The 16,881-nt window shown below is 51.9% G+C and overlaps 1 protein-coding gene across 2 annotated transcripts in view; it reads right to left on the bottom strand.

Moving 5' to 3' along the window:
- Nucleotides 1–164: 164 nt before the first annotated feature.
- SAMD4B (sterile alpha motif domain containing 4B) overlaps nucleotides 165–16,881 on the bottom strand; it is a 42,088-nt gene continuing 25,371 nt past the window's right edge. For both annotated transcript variants that reach the window (XM_033226166.1, XM_033226165.1), the window contains 11 exons: nucleotides 12,773–13,243; nucleotides 8,818–9,057; nucleotides 8,160–8,269; nucleotides 7,914–8,000; nucleotides 6,878–7,217; nucleotides 6,123–6,208; nucleotides 4,604–4,722; nucleotides 3,902–4,100; nucleotides 3,574–3,697; nucleotides 1,054–1,137; nucleotides 165–846 (listed from right to left, as the gene is read on the bottom strand). In XM_033226166.1, coding sequence (XP_033082057.1) covers nucleotides 818–846; nucleotides 1,054–1,137; nucleotides 3,574–3,697; nucleotides 3,902–4,100; nucleotides 4,604–4,722; nucleotides 6,123–6,208; nucleotides 6,878–7,217; nucleotides 7,914–8,000; nucleotides 8,160–8,269; nucleotides 8,818–9,057; nucleotides 12,773–13,243 — 1,889 coding nt within the window. In that variant the 3' untranslated portion in view covers nucleotides 165–817. The remainder of the gene's footprint in view (nucleotides 847–1,053; nucleotides 1,138–3,573; nucleotides 3,698–3,901; nucleotides 4,101–4,603; nucleotides 4,723–6,122; nucleotides 6,209–6,877; nucleotides 7,218–7,913; nucleotides 8,001–8,159; nucleotides 8,270–8,817; nucleotides 9,058–12,772; nucleotides 13,244–16,881) is intronic.

Below are 16,881 nucleotides of genomic sequence, written 5' to 3'. Positions count from 1 at the left end.
GGAGCCAGGGCTGGAGGAAAATGGGTTAGAGCTTGGGGGTCTGGAGGAGGGGGCTCTGCCCTCTCCCCTCATAAAGTTCAGGCTCCCCCTGCCACTGTCTTGGCTCAGAGAGAGGCCTGGGGATTCTAAAAATGAGAGGAAATGATCAGAGAAAAACCGTTAAGAACTATATAAATATGTATCTTAAATAGGCCTAAGAAATTAATCATAGAGAACCTCTGGTGAACAGGGCCAAGGGAGGTGAGAGAGAGGAAGGTGGCTCCTGTCCTTGGAGAATGTGGGGAATGGTAAAGGGGAAGGAGGGAGAGGAGAGAGGGCTTCCTCTCCTTGCTCCCCTCCCTTCTCCCCAGCTCCTCTCAATAACATTCTGGAGGGCAGGTTCTCTGCCCTGCTCATGTCACCCCAAATATCAAATGTTTCTGAGCAGGCTCCACAAGGTAGTGGTCAGTTTGTCTCTGGGGAGTCTGCTCCCTTGGGGAGAGGCAGGTGGTTAGCGATCTGGAGGAGGCAGGGGTGGGATGGGACCAGGTGGGGATGAAGAAGGAAAGGAGAGAGGCAGGCAGTCTGGCCAGTCCCTGCCCCCTTTATCCTGGCTGCCCCCAACTCCCCGGGCCTCAGCAGAGATCCCTCGACGGGCCTGGGAGTGAGCAAGGCATGTGCCAATGTTAAACAAAAGTTAAAAGGGTGAGAGAGTAGAAAAATATTAGAATATATAGCTGAGCCAGCCCACCCTCTCGCTGTCGCGGAGAAGCCTGTTGGGGGTTGGCCCCCGCCCGCCGCCCAGGGAGCCTATGGGTGCGCTGGGCTGTGGGTCCCGTCAGATGGTGGAGGTTTTGTCTGTCCCATCTGTGGTAAGAAAAGGAGGAAGGGCGGAAGATCAGGAGCTGGAGGGAGGCCCAAGAAAAGGCACTCAGGTAGCCTGTCATCCCGGTCAGGCCCTCCCTGGAGTCTGGCCTCCCCTGGGGACCCCTCAGGATGACTCTGAGTTGCTCAGTTCAGAGGAAGAGACGCTGGGTAGGTGGGAGCTGGGTCAGGGAAAGAGGAAATGCTCACCACCCAAGGCGTGTTCTGTCATGCTCAGACACAGAGACTCCAGAGTGGGATTGATCTCCAGGTCAGGCCCAGGAACCGGGCAGTCTGGTTGGGAGAGAGGAGAATGGGGGTGGTAAGGACCGACTGGACTCGGATGAAGAAAGCTGGGATGACAAAGGATGCTGGTATGGGAAGGGAGCAAGAGAGATGGAGGGGGAGAGGGAGGAAGGGGAGGAGGTAGACAGGGAGAGAGGCGAGCATGTCACACAACAGGCAGAGGAGACAATGGCAATGGCAGAGGCTTGGTGATACAGAAAAAGCCTGACTTGCAGACAGTGGAAGTGAAACTGAAGGAGCTCCTGGAGGCCACACACAGCCTGCTGTGACTACTTTGGACACAGACTGCATACTGTCTTGAGCACAGTCTGGGCATCTGCCCTGGACACTGGACAGCCCCCAAGGCTCCCTGATTGAAGACCTGCTCTGTACTTGGTGCAAAAGTTAAATCAAAACCCTTCCTGACCCCCCTTGGACCTGCTCCTCTGGGCAGGATTCGATCCAGGCAGGCTGTGCAGGTGGGGGCAAAGTAGGACAACAACCATGGGACTTGTCCTCAAACCACACTTCTCAAAAGGGCCTCCTATTCTGGCATCTGGGAAACCACCCACCTCCCTGGGCAGACCTGACCCCACCCCACACTGCTTAAACCCTTCCCTGACTCCTCACTACCATCAGGATGAAGTCCGAGCTGTTTACCTGGGTTTAGATGACCCAGCTCCCATCACCACCCTCACCTCTCATCACTGTTCCCTCCGAACCCTGAGCTCACGTCGTATCAGATCACCCAATTGTCTCTCCTAAAAAAAAAAAAATTTTTTTTTGGCCAGGCGCAGTGGCTCAAGCCTGTAATCCCAGCACTTTGGGAGGCCGAGATGGGCGGATCACGAGGTCAGGAGATCGAGACCATCCTGGCTAACACGGTGAAACCCCGTCTCCACTAACAAAAATAAAAAATAAAAAAAACTAGCTGGGCGAGGTGGCGGGCGCCTGTAATCCCAGCTACTCGGGAGGCTGAGGCAGGAGAATGGCGTAAACCCGGGAGGCGGAGCTTGCAGTGAGCTGAGATCCGGCCACTGCACTCCAGCCTGGGCGACAGAGAGAGACTCCGTCTCAAAAAAAAAAAACCAAAAAAAAAAAACCAAAAAAAATTTTTTTTTTTAAACTTGGGCAAGACCTTTCTGTTTCAGATTGCTGACTGATGAATAACATCGGAGTCCTTACACATACAGTTGGGAGGAGTCAATCAGTGCAGGAGAGCTGTCTGACAAAGCCTGGGACATAGCTTACTGGTAAAGAGAATGGTTCTTGTTGTTCATTCCTGTGGTTCATCCACCTGCTTGTTTAACATCATTTACAGATGCCTACTGGGTGTCAAGCCCTCTGCTAGGATGAACATGATGAATAGGTTCCCATGGCCTCAACAGATGGCTGTCCACACAACCTCATCAAGTAAGACTCCTGGCTGACTTGGCAGTTTATGACATGAATTCTGCAAATCCATGCTCTCTCTAGTCAGCCCATTCCAGACCAGCCTTATCTGTCTCTGCAGTCCCAGTGCCCAGCACCATGTGGAGGAGTCAACCCCTCACTTGTTGAGCCAGGCAGGGACCTGTGACTAGCAAATTTCTAATCTTCCTTTCGCCAACTTGGCCTAACGTCTTTTTGAGATACGGTCTCACCGTTGCCCTGGCTGCAGTGCAGTGGCACGATCTCTGCTCACTACAGCCTTGACCTCCTGGGCTCAAATGATCCTCCTGCCTCAGCCTCCCGGGTAGCTGGGACTACAAGTGTGCACCGCCATGCCCAGATAATTTCTGTATTTTTTTTTTAGAGATGGGGTTTCGCCATGTTGTTCAGGCTGGTCTGAAACCGATCTCCTTGCCTCAGCTTCCCAAAAGTGCTGAAATTATAAGTGTGAGTTACTGTGCCTGCACTTGGCCCAACTTCTGCTCTCCCAAATGCAGGATGGTCTGTAAGCAGAGGTCAAACAGCCCTCTCACTTCAAACACCTGTTCTTAGAGGTGAAGTTCACTGGTTCCTGTGTGGTCACCTGGCATGTGAAAGAATGCCGGTAGGCTGATGGGCAGGATTCCCCTCCACAGCAATCTCACACTTTTAACTGTCCCATCCCCTCAACCCCTTCTAAATTGAGTATTCAATGATCTTGTAAAGAAAGAGACGATGACAGAGACCAACACAGACACTAAGATTATGATATGGGGGGGAAACATGAGATGGGGTGGGAGTAAGGGGTGAGACATGATGATTCAGAGGGGTAGAGGCAAAACCTGAGAGATAAAATTGAAGCAGAGGAGGAAAACAATCCCCCACAATTGGGCGAGATGGGTGCAGAGTGGTGCGAGGTATGGGGAGAGGTGCCCAAGTAGTCTGGAAGGAACAGTGGACATGAGACCCAGGAGAGAAGAGAGAGGTCAGCTCAGGGTGTTGGCTAGGCAGAGTCTCAAGGGTGGGGCACCTCACCTGGAGGGAACATGAGAATGGCCTGGGGTGACGAGTGGACCGGGAGCGAGTGGGTGCGCTGCACAGAGCTGCGGCTCTGACTGGGCATGCTGTTGCTGCCTCCAGGGTTGGCAAACCACAGGTTCTACACAGTTCCCAGGAAGAGAGAAAGTAGTGAGTGGGGAAGAGGCCCAGACCCAAGAGTGGTGGAGGTGGTGCAGGCCTTCTCCCACTCCCACCCCCGTCAGCTCTAAGCTGGGTCCAGACACAGAGTATACCGACATACACATCCCAGGTACTGCCACCCCAAACCCCAGGAGGCCATGGCCCCTGCTTCCAGTCAGCTTACCTGTCGGCCCTGGCCTCCAAGGCTGGGGCTGGTGAGGGCATGTCGAGGGGAGACACCTCCAATGCCCGAGGGGCTCAGGAGGCCCATCCGGCCGGGTGGAAGGGCCCGGGGAGGCATTGGGAACTGCCGCTGGGTACGCCGGGCCACTCCCATCCCCACAGAACCAGCTATGGGGAGCGAGTTGGAGCCGAACGCCCAGCTGTGAGAGAGCAGAAGGCAGGGTGTTAATTTATGTAGATGGGGCCCATCTGTCTACCCCTTCCTCACCTTCCCCAACAACCCCAAGTGGTAGGAGAGAACATAAACCTCCATCACACATTCTGTCCCCATCTGTCCCAAGAGTACCCCCTGGAAGGAGATGGGAAGTATACAAGGGTTTCCTCACTGTCCATTCAAAACAGTTCTCCAAACTTCAATTCTCAAGGGAGACATTTCTGTTATTTGTCTGGTCTAAGAAGGGACTTCCAGGCCTTCTGCATACAGGTGAGGAGCAAGGTACATATGAGGGGCCTGCTCATGGGACATGTGTTGTTTTCCAGCTCGGCATCCTATTCTAGTGGGAAATTTTCTTCTGGGAAAGTCACCCAGTGACTGAATAAAACTGGATTCCCAGCCCAGAACACAATCACCCCTCTAAGCACGATCTGCTAACCAGCAAAGGCCTGTGGAGGCCAGGACCCTGTACCCTGGCCACCTGCCTACCCTTTCTGCTGCCGGTAGTTCTGCATCTCTAGTGCGGCTTTGCGTGGGAATGTCCGGAGGAGCTTCAGCACTTGCTGTTTCCAGGATAGCAGCCGTTTCTTCTGCGTCTCTGTGAAAGCCTAGAATTGGCAGGGCACAGGTGAAGCAGAGAGGGTGATGTTTCTTTCAGACCTCCCTTCCAGTCTTCATTTGTTCAAATATGTATTGCCTGGCCGGTCATGGTGGCTCATGCAGTAATCCCAGCACTTTGGGAGGTCGAGGTGGGTGGATCACTTGAGGTCAGGAGTTCGAGACCAGCCTGAACAACATGGTGAAACCCCACCTCTACTAAAAGTACAAAAATTAGCCGGGCATGGTAGTGCATGCCTGTAATCCCAGCTACTTGGGAGGCTGAGGCAGGAGAATCACTTGAACCTGGGAGGCAGAGGTTGCAGTGAGCTGAGATCGTGCCACTGCACTTCAGCCTGGGCAACAGAGTGAGACTCTGTTTCAAAAAAAAAAAAAAAAAGATTTATTGCTCATCTACTCTGTGCCTGTGCCAAGCAATTCTGGGATGCAGAGGTGACCATGCCCAGAGAGCTAACAGTCTGGTTGTGAGGGAAAGATACATACATAATGATAACTGTGACAAATTATCCCTCCCTGAGGGAGAAGAACAGGAAGCAAAAGAAACCTAAATAAAAATGAGGGGTTGGTAAAGGTGTCCCTGAGGTATAAATGTTTTGAACTGATAGCTGAGGGGTGAGGAGGAGGAAGGGGTACCGTTCCTGATAAAGAGTATGTACGGGCTGGGCATGGTTGCTCATGCCTATAATCCCAGTACTTTGGGAGGCCAGGAGTTCGAGACCAGCCTAGGCAATAAAGCAATACTCCATCTCTAAAAAGGAAAATTGTCACACCTGTAATCTCAGCACTTTGGGAGGTTGAGGTGGGAGGATCACTTGAGGTCAGTTCAAAACCAGCCAGGCCAACAGTGTGAGACCTCGTCTCCATTAACAACAACAACAACAAAAAAAAAAAAAAAAAAGAGGAAGAGTGTGTACAAGGGTTCTGAGAAGAAGCCTCTAAAGCCAACACTGGTAAGATACAAGACTGGAAGGGCTGGCGTGTATGTGCCAGGTCAGGCAAGGCCCTGTGGGCCACATACAACACAATGGTCTTGAGAATAATGGGCAGCCTTTGCTTTCTTCTTTTTTTTTTTGAGACGGAGTCTCGCTCTGTCGCCCAGGCTGGACTGCAGTGGCCGGATCTCAGCTCACTGCAAGCTCTGCCTCCCGGGTTCACGCCATTCTCCTGCCTCAGCCTCCCGAGTAGCTGGGACTACAGGCACCTGCCACCACGCCCGGCTAATTTTTTGTATTTTTGGTAAAGACTGGGTTTCACCGTGTTGGCCAGGATGGTCTCGATCTCCTGACCTCATGATCTGCCCGCCTCGGCCTCCCAAAGGGCTGGGATTACAGGCGTGAGCCACCACGCCCGGCCACCTTTCCCTTTTTGAGCATGCTGGGGAAGGCCTTACCTCATGAGTCAGGCACTTTTCGATGAGCTGGAGGTAACTGGTGATGTTCTCCTCGTCTGGTCGGGACACCAGCAGCTGGGTGCACACTGGGGAACATAAGAAAGGGCAGGTTAGCCCCTAGTATGCCCTCTGCCATGTTCCAGCCTCCAGCTGGCTCGTGCACAAGAAGGAACAGGAGACTCAGGCTGGATGAGTACCAAGTATTAAGTGCTAGCCATGGTATTTAGGTTATCATGAGGATATACAACATAATGCCTGACACAATCTTGTCACTACAGACATTTTTAGCCTGAGAAACCTAAAGCTCAGAGTTGAGTCACTTGCCCCAGGTCCAGATCCAGATCGATCTGGATCCAAGTGTAAAGTCTGCTATGTCATGCTGCTTTAGTAAAGGCTGAAGCCGTGATAAATTTCACCATCCCTATCCCCTGGACTTTGGTCCCCTCTGAGAGAAATCAATGGACTCCCCTCAGTTGCTCACTCTTTACTACATGGAATTTCTATTGACACACTGCCCCATTTCTGCTCAGCCTGGAGACACTTTGAGGGGAGGGGCTGTTATCCACCATTAGCCTGGACATGCCCAAGGGCAAGGGGCCTTGTCACCCTGTCTCGGCTACTCTTCGTAGTGTTCCAGTCTCCAGCAGGCTTTATAAAGCCCGGCTCCCAACATCTAACTTGGATTTGATCCCTGGTGCTTGGGTTCACTTGGCTTTCTGCCTCAGGATTTCCTGCTAGGCTGTAGCTGGTCTTACCTTTGCCCATCACCCGTGTAAACTGGCTGGGGATGTCTCCGTCAGCGACGGGAGCCGGGGCAGGCTCACTGCCATCGGTGGGAGCTGGAGCTGGTGGAGGTGGGTAGTTCTCCACAGCTGGAGGGTCCTTGGCCTCGGTGCCCTTGTCAGTGCCGGGGTGGGCTAAGGGAGGCTCAGCACCTGGCAGCGATGGCTCCCCCGGGGCCCCATCCTTGGCAGTAGGGGTGGTGGCGGCGGCAGCCACGGTGGCCTGGAGGACACTGTAGGCCTTGATGGGAGTGATGATGATCTGCTGCAGCTCCTGCAGAGCGTTTCTCAGGTTCCCACCTTCCAGCACATCCTGCATGGGAGGACACAGGCTGGGGTCACATGCAGACTCTACAATGAGGGACAGAGAGTATCTACACAGAGAGTCAGACACAGCTTACAGAAGACTGGGTAGGACCCTGGGTTCCAGCACATAGAGAAGACATGTAAGGGTACTGCAAGCCCACAAACATTTCCTCTTTCCCATGAAGGTGAAGTCCCACAGAACTCACGAAAAGCCAGTCTAATGTTGGAGTCTTTGGGACCCACCAAGGATAGAAACAGAGATTCAGACCTAGATACTGAGCAGGGAAAAGTACAAACAGAAGGCAGTGGCAAGGAAAGGGAATGAGGAATGCAAATCAATCAGATCAAATCAAATCAGATGTGGAAGGAAAATGAGTTTAGAAACAATCAAATGGAAAGACAGATTGTACAGACAGAGACACACTGCTCTACCAGAAAGACCAGCAAGAAATGGAAAAGCAAAAGGGGAGAGAAGGTGTAGAGTCAAAAGACAGATTCTAGAACCACCAAGACAGACAGGGAGGGGAGCCTCTTAGCTACCAGCAAGTGAGCCTTTTGATGCCAGCGTGCACGTGGTCCCTGGAGACTGGGTCTATTATTGGAGGCCAGACCTGAGGAGTCGGGAGGCCAACTCAGGGCCTGTGGTCTACTGGTACCACCAAGTGGCTGGCTGGCCTTGAAGATGCAGATACCAAGTTCTCACCTTCTCTAGGGACTTGAGGACGCTCTGTCTCTCACGCAGCTTCTGGATACTCAGGGCTATCTTGTGGCGGGCACCTTTGGTGACATTCTGTGATAAGGGCAGAAGGGGACAGCAAGCTAGAGATGGGAGGCTGAGATATTTGCAGGTACCCAAATAGAGATCAAGGAGACAAGAGGAGGATTGGGCTGTAAGGAATGCAAAATAGCGCTGCCCCCAACACCTCCCTGATGGTGCCCTTGGCTTCACCTGAGACTCCAGGTGCTGCTCAGTCAGTGTCATCATCTCCTCGTAGCTCATCTGTGAGAAGAGGGCTGCATACTTGTGCAAGCGGAGGCTCTTGAGCCATGAGGGCACATCTTTGGATAAGGAGGGAGAGTGAAAGGTCAGGAGTTTGGCCCCGATGACCAGGGTAAAGGAAAAGTTGTGGGGCTAAACCCACAGGAAGCCTCAAAAGATGCAAAAAATTGGGAGGGGGTTGCGGGGAGCTAAGATTCCATCAGCTCCTTCTTCATCTGCCTAGTCAGACCCTCTCAGGCAGCCTTCGCTGGGAAGGACATCTGACCCTTCTGAGCTGCTCGCTGGATGTATACCAGGATGACCTCACTGATTGCTCCAAAACTCTTCCTGGAACCTCTGTTCCATCAGTTAGCTGTGTCCTGGCTTCCTTGTCAGACTGGGGTGTGTGAAGACAGGGGGCTCCTCCTGGGTCAGAGCAGAACTTGTTAGGGGAGATGTGGGGTCTCTCTGCTTAGTCTTGAGCCCTAAAAGCAGGGACTATCTACTCCCCTCAGACATGTCCCCTCCTCAGAGGGGTAAGGCAGGCATCAGCTACAGCTCCTTTCTGTCCTATAAGCTCTGCAGAAGCCCCTGGAAAAGGGTCTTGGTGCTGCTGTTCCCGGTGTACCTTTCATGCCACTGCCATCCTCCTGGAAAGTGTTCCGGCTGGAGCCCTGCTCCTCTGTCTGCTCACTGCCAGAGGAGGCCACGCTGCTCTGGGGCGAGAGGGGTGCGTGATCGGGCGTGGTAAAAGCAGCCCGGGCCCCAAGCTCCTCTGGACTCGGCCACTCACCAGGGACCTGGGGGCTTGTAGGGATGAGTGACATGGAGCGCTTCAGCGGGCTAGGGTGGATTTGGCAGGGGAGACCTGGCCAGAGTGGGAGAAAAGCAAAAAATTAGGCTGGGGACCCAACCACAGGAGACCATCCCCCTGCCGTCAGTGCCAGGATGGCAGTTTGGCCCCGTAACCTGCCAAGAGGAAGGGACCTGGGGTCCAAGGGGAGCTACCTACCAGGCATACCTCATTCTCTTACCTCCAACACCCAACCCATGAGCAAGCTGTCAGCCACTTTCCTGAAATTCTCCAGTTCCGCTGGCTCAAGCCACCAGTGCACCTGGCAGGAATTACTGCCATAGCCTCCTTACTGGTTTCCTGCCTTCACTGTTGCCTCCTATAGTCCATGGCCCTCACAGCAGCCATAAAGATCCTTCTAAAAATGCAAATGTAACCGAGCTTGACTCCTGCTCAACTCCCTGTGACTTCCTTTCATAGTGGAAACAAAATACAAATGCTTTCACGTGCCTAAAAGGCCATGCAGGACCTGGCCCCTGCTCCTCTCTAACTCTCCTCTCCCACAACCCACCACCTGGTTCATGCTTCTCTAACCTTCAACTCCTCCCAAACTCCCCTTTGTTCCTGAAACACTCAAGGCTGTTTCAGCCTCAGGACTCGCTCTTTCTTCTTACTTTCTTGATCTTAGCGGGTGGCTCCCTCAAGTCTCACCTCCTCTGAGGCCTACCCTAAACCCGTAATCTGAAGTCACTGCCCACCTCTGCTGCCCCAATTCCAGTCACTCTATCACATTACTGCCTTGTCTTTCTCACAGCACCTATCACAACCTGAAATTATCAAGTTATTTGTTTACTTTCCACAAAATTTATTTATTTCCTTTTTTTTTTTTTTTTAATTTCCTTTTTTGAGATGCAGTCTCGCTCTGTCACTAGGCTGGAGTGCAGTGGTGCGATCTTGGCTCACTGCAACCTCCGCCTCCCGGGTTCAAGCAATTCCCCTGCCTCAGCCTCCCGAGTAGCTGGGACTACAGATGCCTGCCACCACGCTCAGCTAATTTTTTTTGTATTTTAGTAGAGGCAGGGTTTCACCATGTTTGCCAGGACGGTCTCCATCTCCTGATCTCGTGATCCACCCACCTTGGCCTCCCAAAGTGCTAGAATTACAGGCATGAGCCAGCTTGTTTACTTATTAACTGTACCCCCTGCTAGAATAGAAGACCTGTGACAGCAGGAACCTGTCCCATCTTAAACATCATTATATCTTGTAATGAAGGAAGTACATAAGCTGCTTCCTCAACAACCCCGTTATGGGGCCTCACTACCTCCCATTTTTTTTCTGCAGTGAGCCCAAACTGGCCCCTCATGAGGCCTGGAGACTCAGAGTGATCCCAGGTCCTCTTCTGCAGGATGCTCCACACCCTCTGTGCATCCCAAGTCTGAGGTTGGCAAAGGAATCCAACTTGATCTTTTTTTTTGAGATGGAGTTTTGCTCTGTTGCCCAGGCTGGAGTACAGCAGTGTGATCTTGGCCCACTGCAACCTCCGCCTCCCAGGTTCAAGCAATTCTCCCTGCCTTAGCCTCCCGAGTAGCTGGGACTACAGGTGCCCACCACCACGCTTGGCTTATATATATATGTGTGTATATGTACATACGTGTGTGTGTGTGTGTGTGTATATATATATATTTTTAATTTTTTTGAGATGGAGTCTCGCTCTGTCGCCAGACTGGAGTGCAGTGGCGTGATCTCGGCTCACTGCAACCTCTGCCTCCCGGATTCAAGCGATTCTCCTGCCTCAGCCTCCCAAGTAGCTGGGATTACAGGTGCCCACCACCACGCCTGGCTAATTTTGTATTTTTTTAGTAGAGACAGGGGTTTCTCCATGTTGCTTAGGCTGGTCTTGAACTCCCGACCTCAGGTGATCCGCCCGCCTCGGCCTCCCAAAGTGCTGAGATTACATGTGTGAGCCACCACGCCCAGCCTCCAATGTGATTTTTAACCACTCCCAAGACAGGGCAGGTTCCCATGAGCTCCCAGACCTTTATCTGTGCTTTTCCCTCTGCCTTGCTCACCTCTCCAACTCTTCTCCATCAGCCACTTCTCCCTTCATGCCTTGGTCACGTACCCCTCTGCTGCTGCCTCAGGCCTGGTGCTTGCTGCCCTTCTCACTAGCCTCCCTCTTGCACTGGACTGTGGGTCCATGGAGAATGGCAGCCCAGCCCAATTACTTCTGCAATCCCATGATCAGGCACAGAGCATGACACACAGAAGTCCTTCCAACGAAGTTTGATAATTTGATAAAGGACAAAAGGGTGCTAAGAGGGCCTCTGAGCTCCACCTATGACATCCAGAAGTACCCCAAGTCAGCCTAGTCAAAAAGAAATGAAACAAAGCCAACGAGCCTCACCCTGGGTAGGTGAGGACATCAAGGCCCAGGGAGCTGAAGCCCTTTGCCCCAGTTCCCATGGGAGTTGACAGGCTAAGACAGAGCCCAAGCCTTGTTTCTGATGGAAAGGCTGGGGTTCCTGCCAGTGCTACAGTGACACCCAGCACAGGAAGGAGGGCTAGCCTGCTGCAGGCCCCAGAGCATCTTCCCTCAGCTGTGACAACGCTGATGTTCCTGGCTAGGAAGTCACCTGAGGGACAGGGCAAGGCAGTGACCCACCCCTAATAACAGTTTCTGCCCTACCCCAGAGCATCCGGGGCCCTCTTTCCAGGAGCTCTTCAGCCTCTAGACTCCCTCAGCCCTGGTTTCTGTCCCCACTCAGCACTCCTGGGGAACATGGCACACTCTGGGCCCCGGGGGACTGGGGAATCCTCAAGACAGGCCTTTTTGCCTGTTTTGGTGTCTCTGGCCTCCTTCTTTCTCCCTTCTCAGCCAAGAAGGGGGCAGGCAAGGCTGACAGGCAGGAAATTACCCTGATTGGAATGATCGTGCAGTTCCTGAGGAGCACTGCTTGGCTCTGCACTGGGGTGGAGGCTGGCCACAGCATGAGAATGACAAAAACAAGAATGCCAGCCGGAGTTCCAGGGCCGTGCACTCTCCAAGAAATCCTGATCTGTTTTTGGCAGCACCCCAAACCCAAGCTGCCTGCCCTCAAAGGCCAATCCTTGCTCCCCACTCAAAAATACTTTAATTATTTCCTGTTTCCTGCAACTGCCTGGAATCCAAAAGCTTCTCCTGTCCTTCAATGCCCCCCAGAATGTGGCCTTCACACACTGAGGTCTGAGGGTAAAGACAGGCCTGAGCTCAAATTCTGACTCTGACTCTGTCGCCTCTGTGTGATCTTGGGCAAGTCACTTCATTTGCCTCTCTGCCTCCCTTTCCGCATGAAGTCCTTAGCAGAGGGATAGGAACACAGTAAGCACAAGTCTCTGCTACTCTTATTACTCATTCAAATCCGCCCCAGTCAGACCCGTCTGTATACTGTCCTCTCTAATTTTCCACCCCGTGCTTAGTTCATGCTGTGCCTTCTACTTGGAATGCCCAATTCCTTTTCCTCTTTTGGTCCAAACCTCTATCAACATTGTTCAATCTTGGTCCTTTAATGGCTGCTGGGGTCCCCACGATGGGGAGCACAGAAGGTATAAGGAGAAAGAAATCTATAGGCACCCTGCAAGGGTGACCCCTCCTCTTCGTGAGGGCTAAGCATCTCCAGGAGGGGTACTTTTTGGTGGAGGTAGTGTAGCATAGTAGTTCAGAGTATGAGCTCTATAGCCAGACTGCCTTGCTTTGAATCTTGAGTTTATATGTATAATGTTCTTAGAATAGCTCCTAGTAAACACTACTTACCTGTGTTTGCATTGCTCCCAATACTGTTGATGGCTGGCGGCACTGAGCTGGACGGGTGGAAGGGCACGTGTCCATTTTCCCGGGGTGGCTTGTCCTGCCAGCCTGGCCCTGCCTCCCCAGGGCCCAGCTCTGCAGGATTCCCCCACTCATCTGAGCCTTGGCGTGAATGGTAGGAGGGCTCTGGCCGGGAGCGGAAGCCACTAGCCAATCGCTCTTCCAGGTGGCTCAGCCAGAGGGCCAGTGCGTTGCGGTCCTCCAGTGTGGTGGCTGGGTGGATGAGGGCATAGGAAAGCAGCTGGCGGCTCTCCTCAATGAAGGCATTGCTCTCGATTGAGTAGGCCAGCACTTTTTGCAGTAGCCTCATGTACTCTGACTTGGCCTCTGTGTTGCCTGGCTGAAGCAGGGGAAGGTGGGAGAGCAGGAGGGACACCACCTTCTCTTTGGACTCCTGCTGCCACTGGCTGACGATGGCTACAGAAGGGATAAGAAGAAATGTCAGGAGAGCCAGGGTGGGGTACTCCTGTTCACCTGAAAGCACTGCCTATGGCCTACTCCCTCAGCTCCAATCTCCTTTTCATAACGATCTTCTTTTCATAACTCCCAACCTTATCCCTCATATAGGTGAGATCAAACACACTGACCCTGCCTCTGGTGTAATTTTTGTCTTATTATTTTTTTTAAGAGATGGGGTCTCGCTATGTTGCCCAGGCTGCAGTGCAGTGGCTATTCACAAGTGCAGTCCCACTATTGATCAGCACAGGACTTTTGACCTGCTCCATTTCTGAACTGGGCCAGTTCACCCCTCCTTTGGCAACCTGGTGGTCCCCTGCTCCTAGGAGGTTACCATATTGGGGCCACACTTAGTGCAGACACCCAATCAGCATAGCACACTATAGCCCAGAACTCCTGGACTCAGGCAATCCTCTTGCCTCAGCTTCCCAAGTAGCTGGTACTACAGTCACGCGCCCACCATACCCGGTGTACAGTAATTTTTCTTTGTTCTATCACTCCTGTTCTCAAAAACCTGTAGTGCCTCCCAATCAGCCAAACTTGCTACTCTGGAATCTGAACTCTCCTGCCCCCAGGCCTGCTCTCATGCTTTATCTCCATAACCCCTTCTCTATTCTTCATGGTCTCTATGCCATTTTCCCTGTCAAAAAGCAGTTTCCTCCTTTCTGAATGGAGAAGGCAGTGCTATATGGTAGTTAAAAGCTTGGGCTCTGGAATCAGATGGTCTAGACACCCCAGCTTACTAGTTGGATCTTGGTAGGTTACCTTGAACCTCACTGAGCACCAAATTATCTGTGAAATTTTGGAGATAATTACAGTACCCAATTCACAGTGTTGCTTTGAGATTCAATGAGCTAGCAAAGAACGGAAAGTGGTTTGGCAACATAATAAATGCTTGCTATTGTTTTTTAACTGGTCTCTCTGCTTCTAGATTCTCCCCTTCTAGTCCATCCCATACATCCAGATGCATTTATCTTCCTAAATCACAACAGGATGTCATGTTCCTGACCAGGAGTTTATAATGGCAACCAGCAAGCACCAACAGACTCAAGTCCAAGAACTCCTAGCCTAACATCACCTTCATTTCCAGGGCACCATCCATCTCCCATTCCTCCAGATAAAGACTCAGCTCAGGATATCTCCCCATCTTCCTGGGGTTCTCTCCACAGTATATATTTATCCAAGTTCCACACCTTGGCTGAAATTCAAGGATTTGGCCCACAACAACCTCCTTCCTCCTATACAAATTCTCTTTTGTAGATGGCCTAACTTACTGCCTTCCTCCAGGAAGCATCCCCCGGCTGTTCCATGCCATGGTCATCTTGACCTCTCCTTTCTATCCCACTGTGTGAGGACCTGAGTTTACCCTGTGGAGATAAGCCAGGTTTCCCATTTCAACCCACAAGGGAGGTCCCTAAGAATACGGCCCCAGGCTGGCCACATCAAGGAAGGCTTGGGTAGGAACTGTTGTAAGTCTGACTCTCCCCCTCAAAGACCTTACTAGCACTGGGCGTGGTGGCTCACGCCTGTAATCCCAGCACTTTGGGAGGCTGAGGCAGGTGGATCACCCGAGGTAAGGAGTTGAAGACCAGCCTGGCCGACATGGTGAAAGCCTGTCTCCATGTTAGCCAGGATGATCTCGATCTCCTGACCTTGTGATCCGCCCATCTCAGCCTCCCAAAGTGCTGGGATTACACGCTTGAGCCACCGCGCCCGGCCGGTGAAAGCCTGTCTCTACTAAAAATACAAAAATTAGCCAGGCATGGTGGTGGATGCCTGTAATTCCAGCTACTTGGGAGGCTGAGGCAGGAGAATTGCTTGAACCTGAGAGGTGGAGTCTGCAGTGAGCCGAGATTGCACCACTGCACTTCAGCCTGGGGGCAAAGTGAGACTCCATCTCAAAAAAAAAAAAAAAAAGAAAAAGAAAAAACCTCGTTAGCACTTCTGTGACTAGCTAAACAGGGTGGAAGATGGAGATAATGCTGACAGGACAAGGAGAGGGACAAAGAATACCAATACTTGGGAAAAGAGACAAAGATTTAGGTCTGAGGCCAACTAGCTGTCACCCTTGGGCAACTGAGCTCACACCTGCAGCCAAGGCGATGATTTACAAATATCTCACAAAGGAGTTCTGAGAGATGTGCTAATGGTGAAGTCTTGGAAATGGGCACAGGAGCTGGCTCTAACCAGACAGAGCTAGGACTCCAAAGGAATAGGTGATGAAAAGGAAAAGGCAGAAATGTGGCATATGTCCCTTTACCACCACTTACTGGCCATGTGACTCTAGGCAAGTGTGATCACTTCACTGAGCTCTATTTTCTCTATCTGTAAAGTGGAGCCCAGAATCATTTCTACCTGGCATGGCTGCTATGAATTATGTCAGGCCACAGCATAGAGTAAGTCCCCAGTGAACACTAGCTGCTTTTACTAGTATGGTGGTCGTTATATCTGTGTCTCCCTCGTTTCAAATACACACAGAGATTCTAAAGGCACAAGCCAAATCTCCAGGCCCAGCAAACCAAGAGGCTGGGAATAAGAACCATACGGAAAGTCTTGGAAACGTAGACATCTGAGGGTCCTTCGACCCAAGTTCCTTAGGCCTTGAAGATTCCAAGGACATCTAGCATGCTTCAGGATTGACTTAACAAAAAAAAGTTCCATGGACTTCTGGTCTCCTCTGCCCACACTGAAGGATGGACACCTGGCCTTGCATACAAACTCAGAAATGCCCTTTCTGTAGCCCTATTTCTCTTTTTTTTTTCTTTTTTGAGACAGAGTCTCACTCTGTCTCCCGGGCTGGAGTGCAGTGGCTGGATCTCAGCTCACTGCAAGCTCCGCCTCCCGGGTTTACGCCATTCTCCTGCCTCAGCCTCCCGAGTAGCTGGGACTACAGGCGCCCGCCACCTCGCCCGGCTAGATTTTTGTATTTTTTAGTAGAGACGGGGTTTCACCGTGTTAGCCAGGATGGTCTTGATCTGACCTCGTGATCCGCCTGTCTCGGCCTCCCAAAGTGCTGGGATTACAGGTTTGAGCCACCGCGCCCAGCCCCTATTTCTCTTTTTTTTTTTTGTCTTTTTTTTTTTTTTTCCTTTTTGTGGAGAATGGGGTCTCGCTGTATTACCCAGGCAGGTCTCGAACTCCTGGGCTCAAGCTATCCTCCCGCCTCTGCCTCCCTGAGAGGTGGGATTACAGGCGTGAGCCACCGCGCCCAGCCCCGGCCCCTATTTCTCTTACTGATCCCCTTAGAAATCTGTGGCCTAGAATTCACAGACACTCCTAATTCTGCTTAAGTTTGTAGCCTTAGGAAAATGAATCTCACACAATTCCTAACTCCTGGCTATAAAGACTGTGCATCTTCTTGGCCTGGGGCTCGCTGCTCTAAGCTTTCTGGAGACAACACCTGTTTGTTAGTTTTTGTTTTTTTTGAGACGGAGTCTGTTCGCACAGGCTGGAGTGCAGTGATCTCAGCTCACTGCAACCTCCGCCTCCAGGTTCAAGTGATTCTCCTGCCTTGGCCTCCCAAGTAGCTGGGATTACAGGCATGCACCACCACGCCTGGCTATTTTTTTTTTTTTTTGACGGAGTCTCACTTTGTTACC

The sequence above is a fragment of the Trachypithecus francoisi genome, unplaced genomic scaffold (assembly GCF_009764315.1).
Source record: "Trachypithecus francoisi isolate TF-2019V2 unplaced genomic scaffold, Tfra_2.0 Lachesis_group12, whole genome shotgun sequence".
NCBI classification, from domain to species: Eukaryota; Metazoa; Chordata; class Mammalia; order Primates; family Cercopithecidae; genus Trachypithecus; species Trachypithecus francoisi.
Note: the sequence above shows the minus strand (reverse complement) of the source record. Positions and strands in the feature narration are given on the sequence as shown.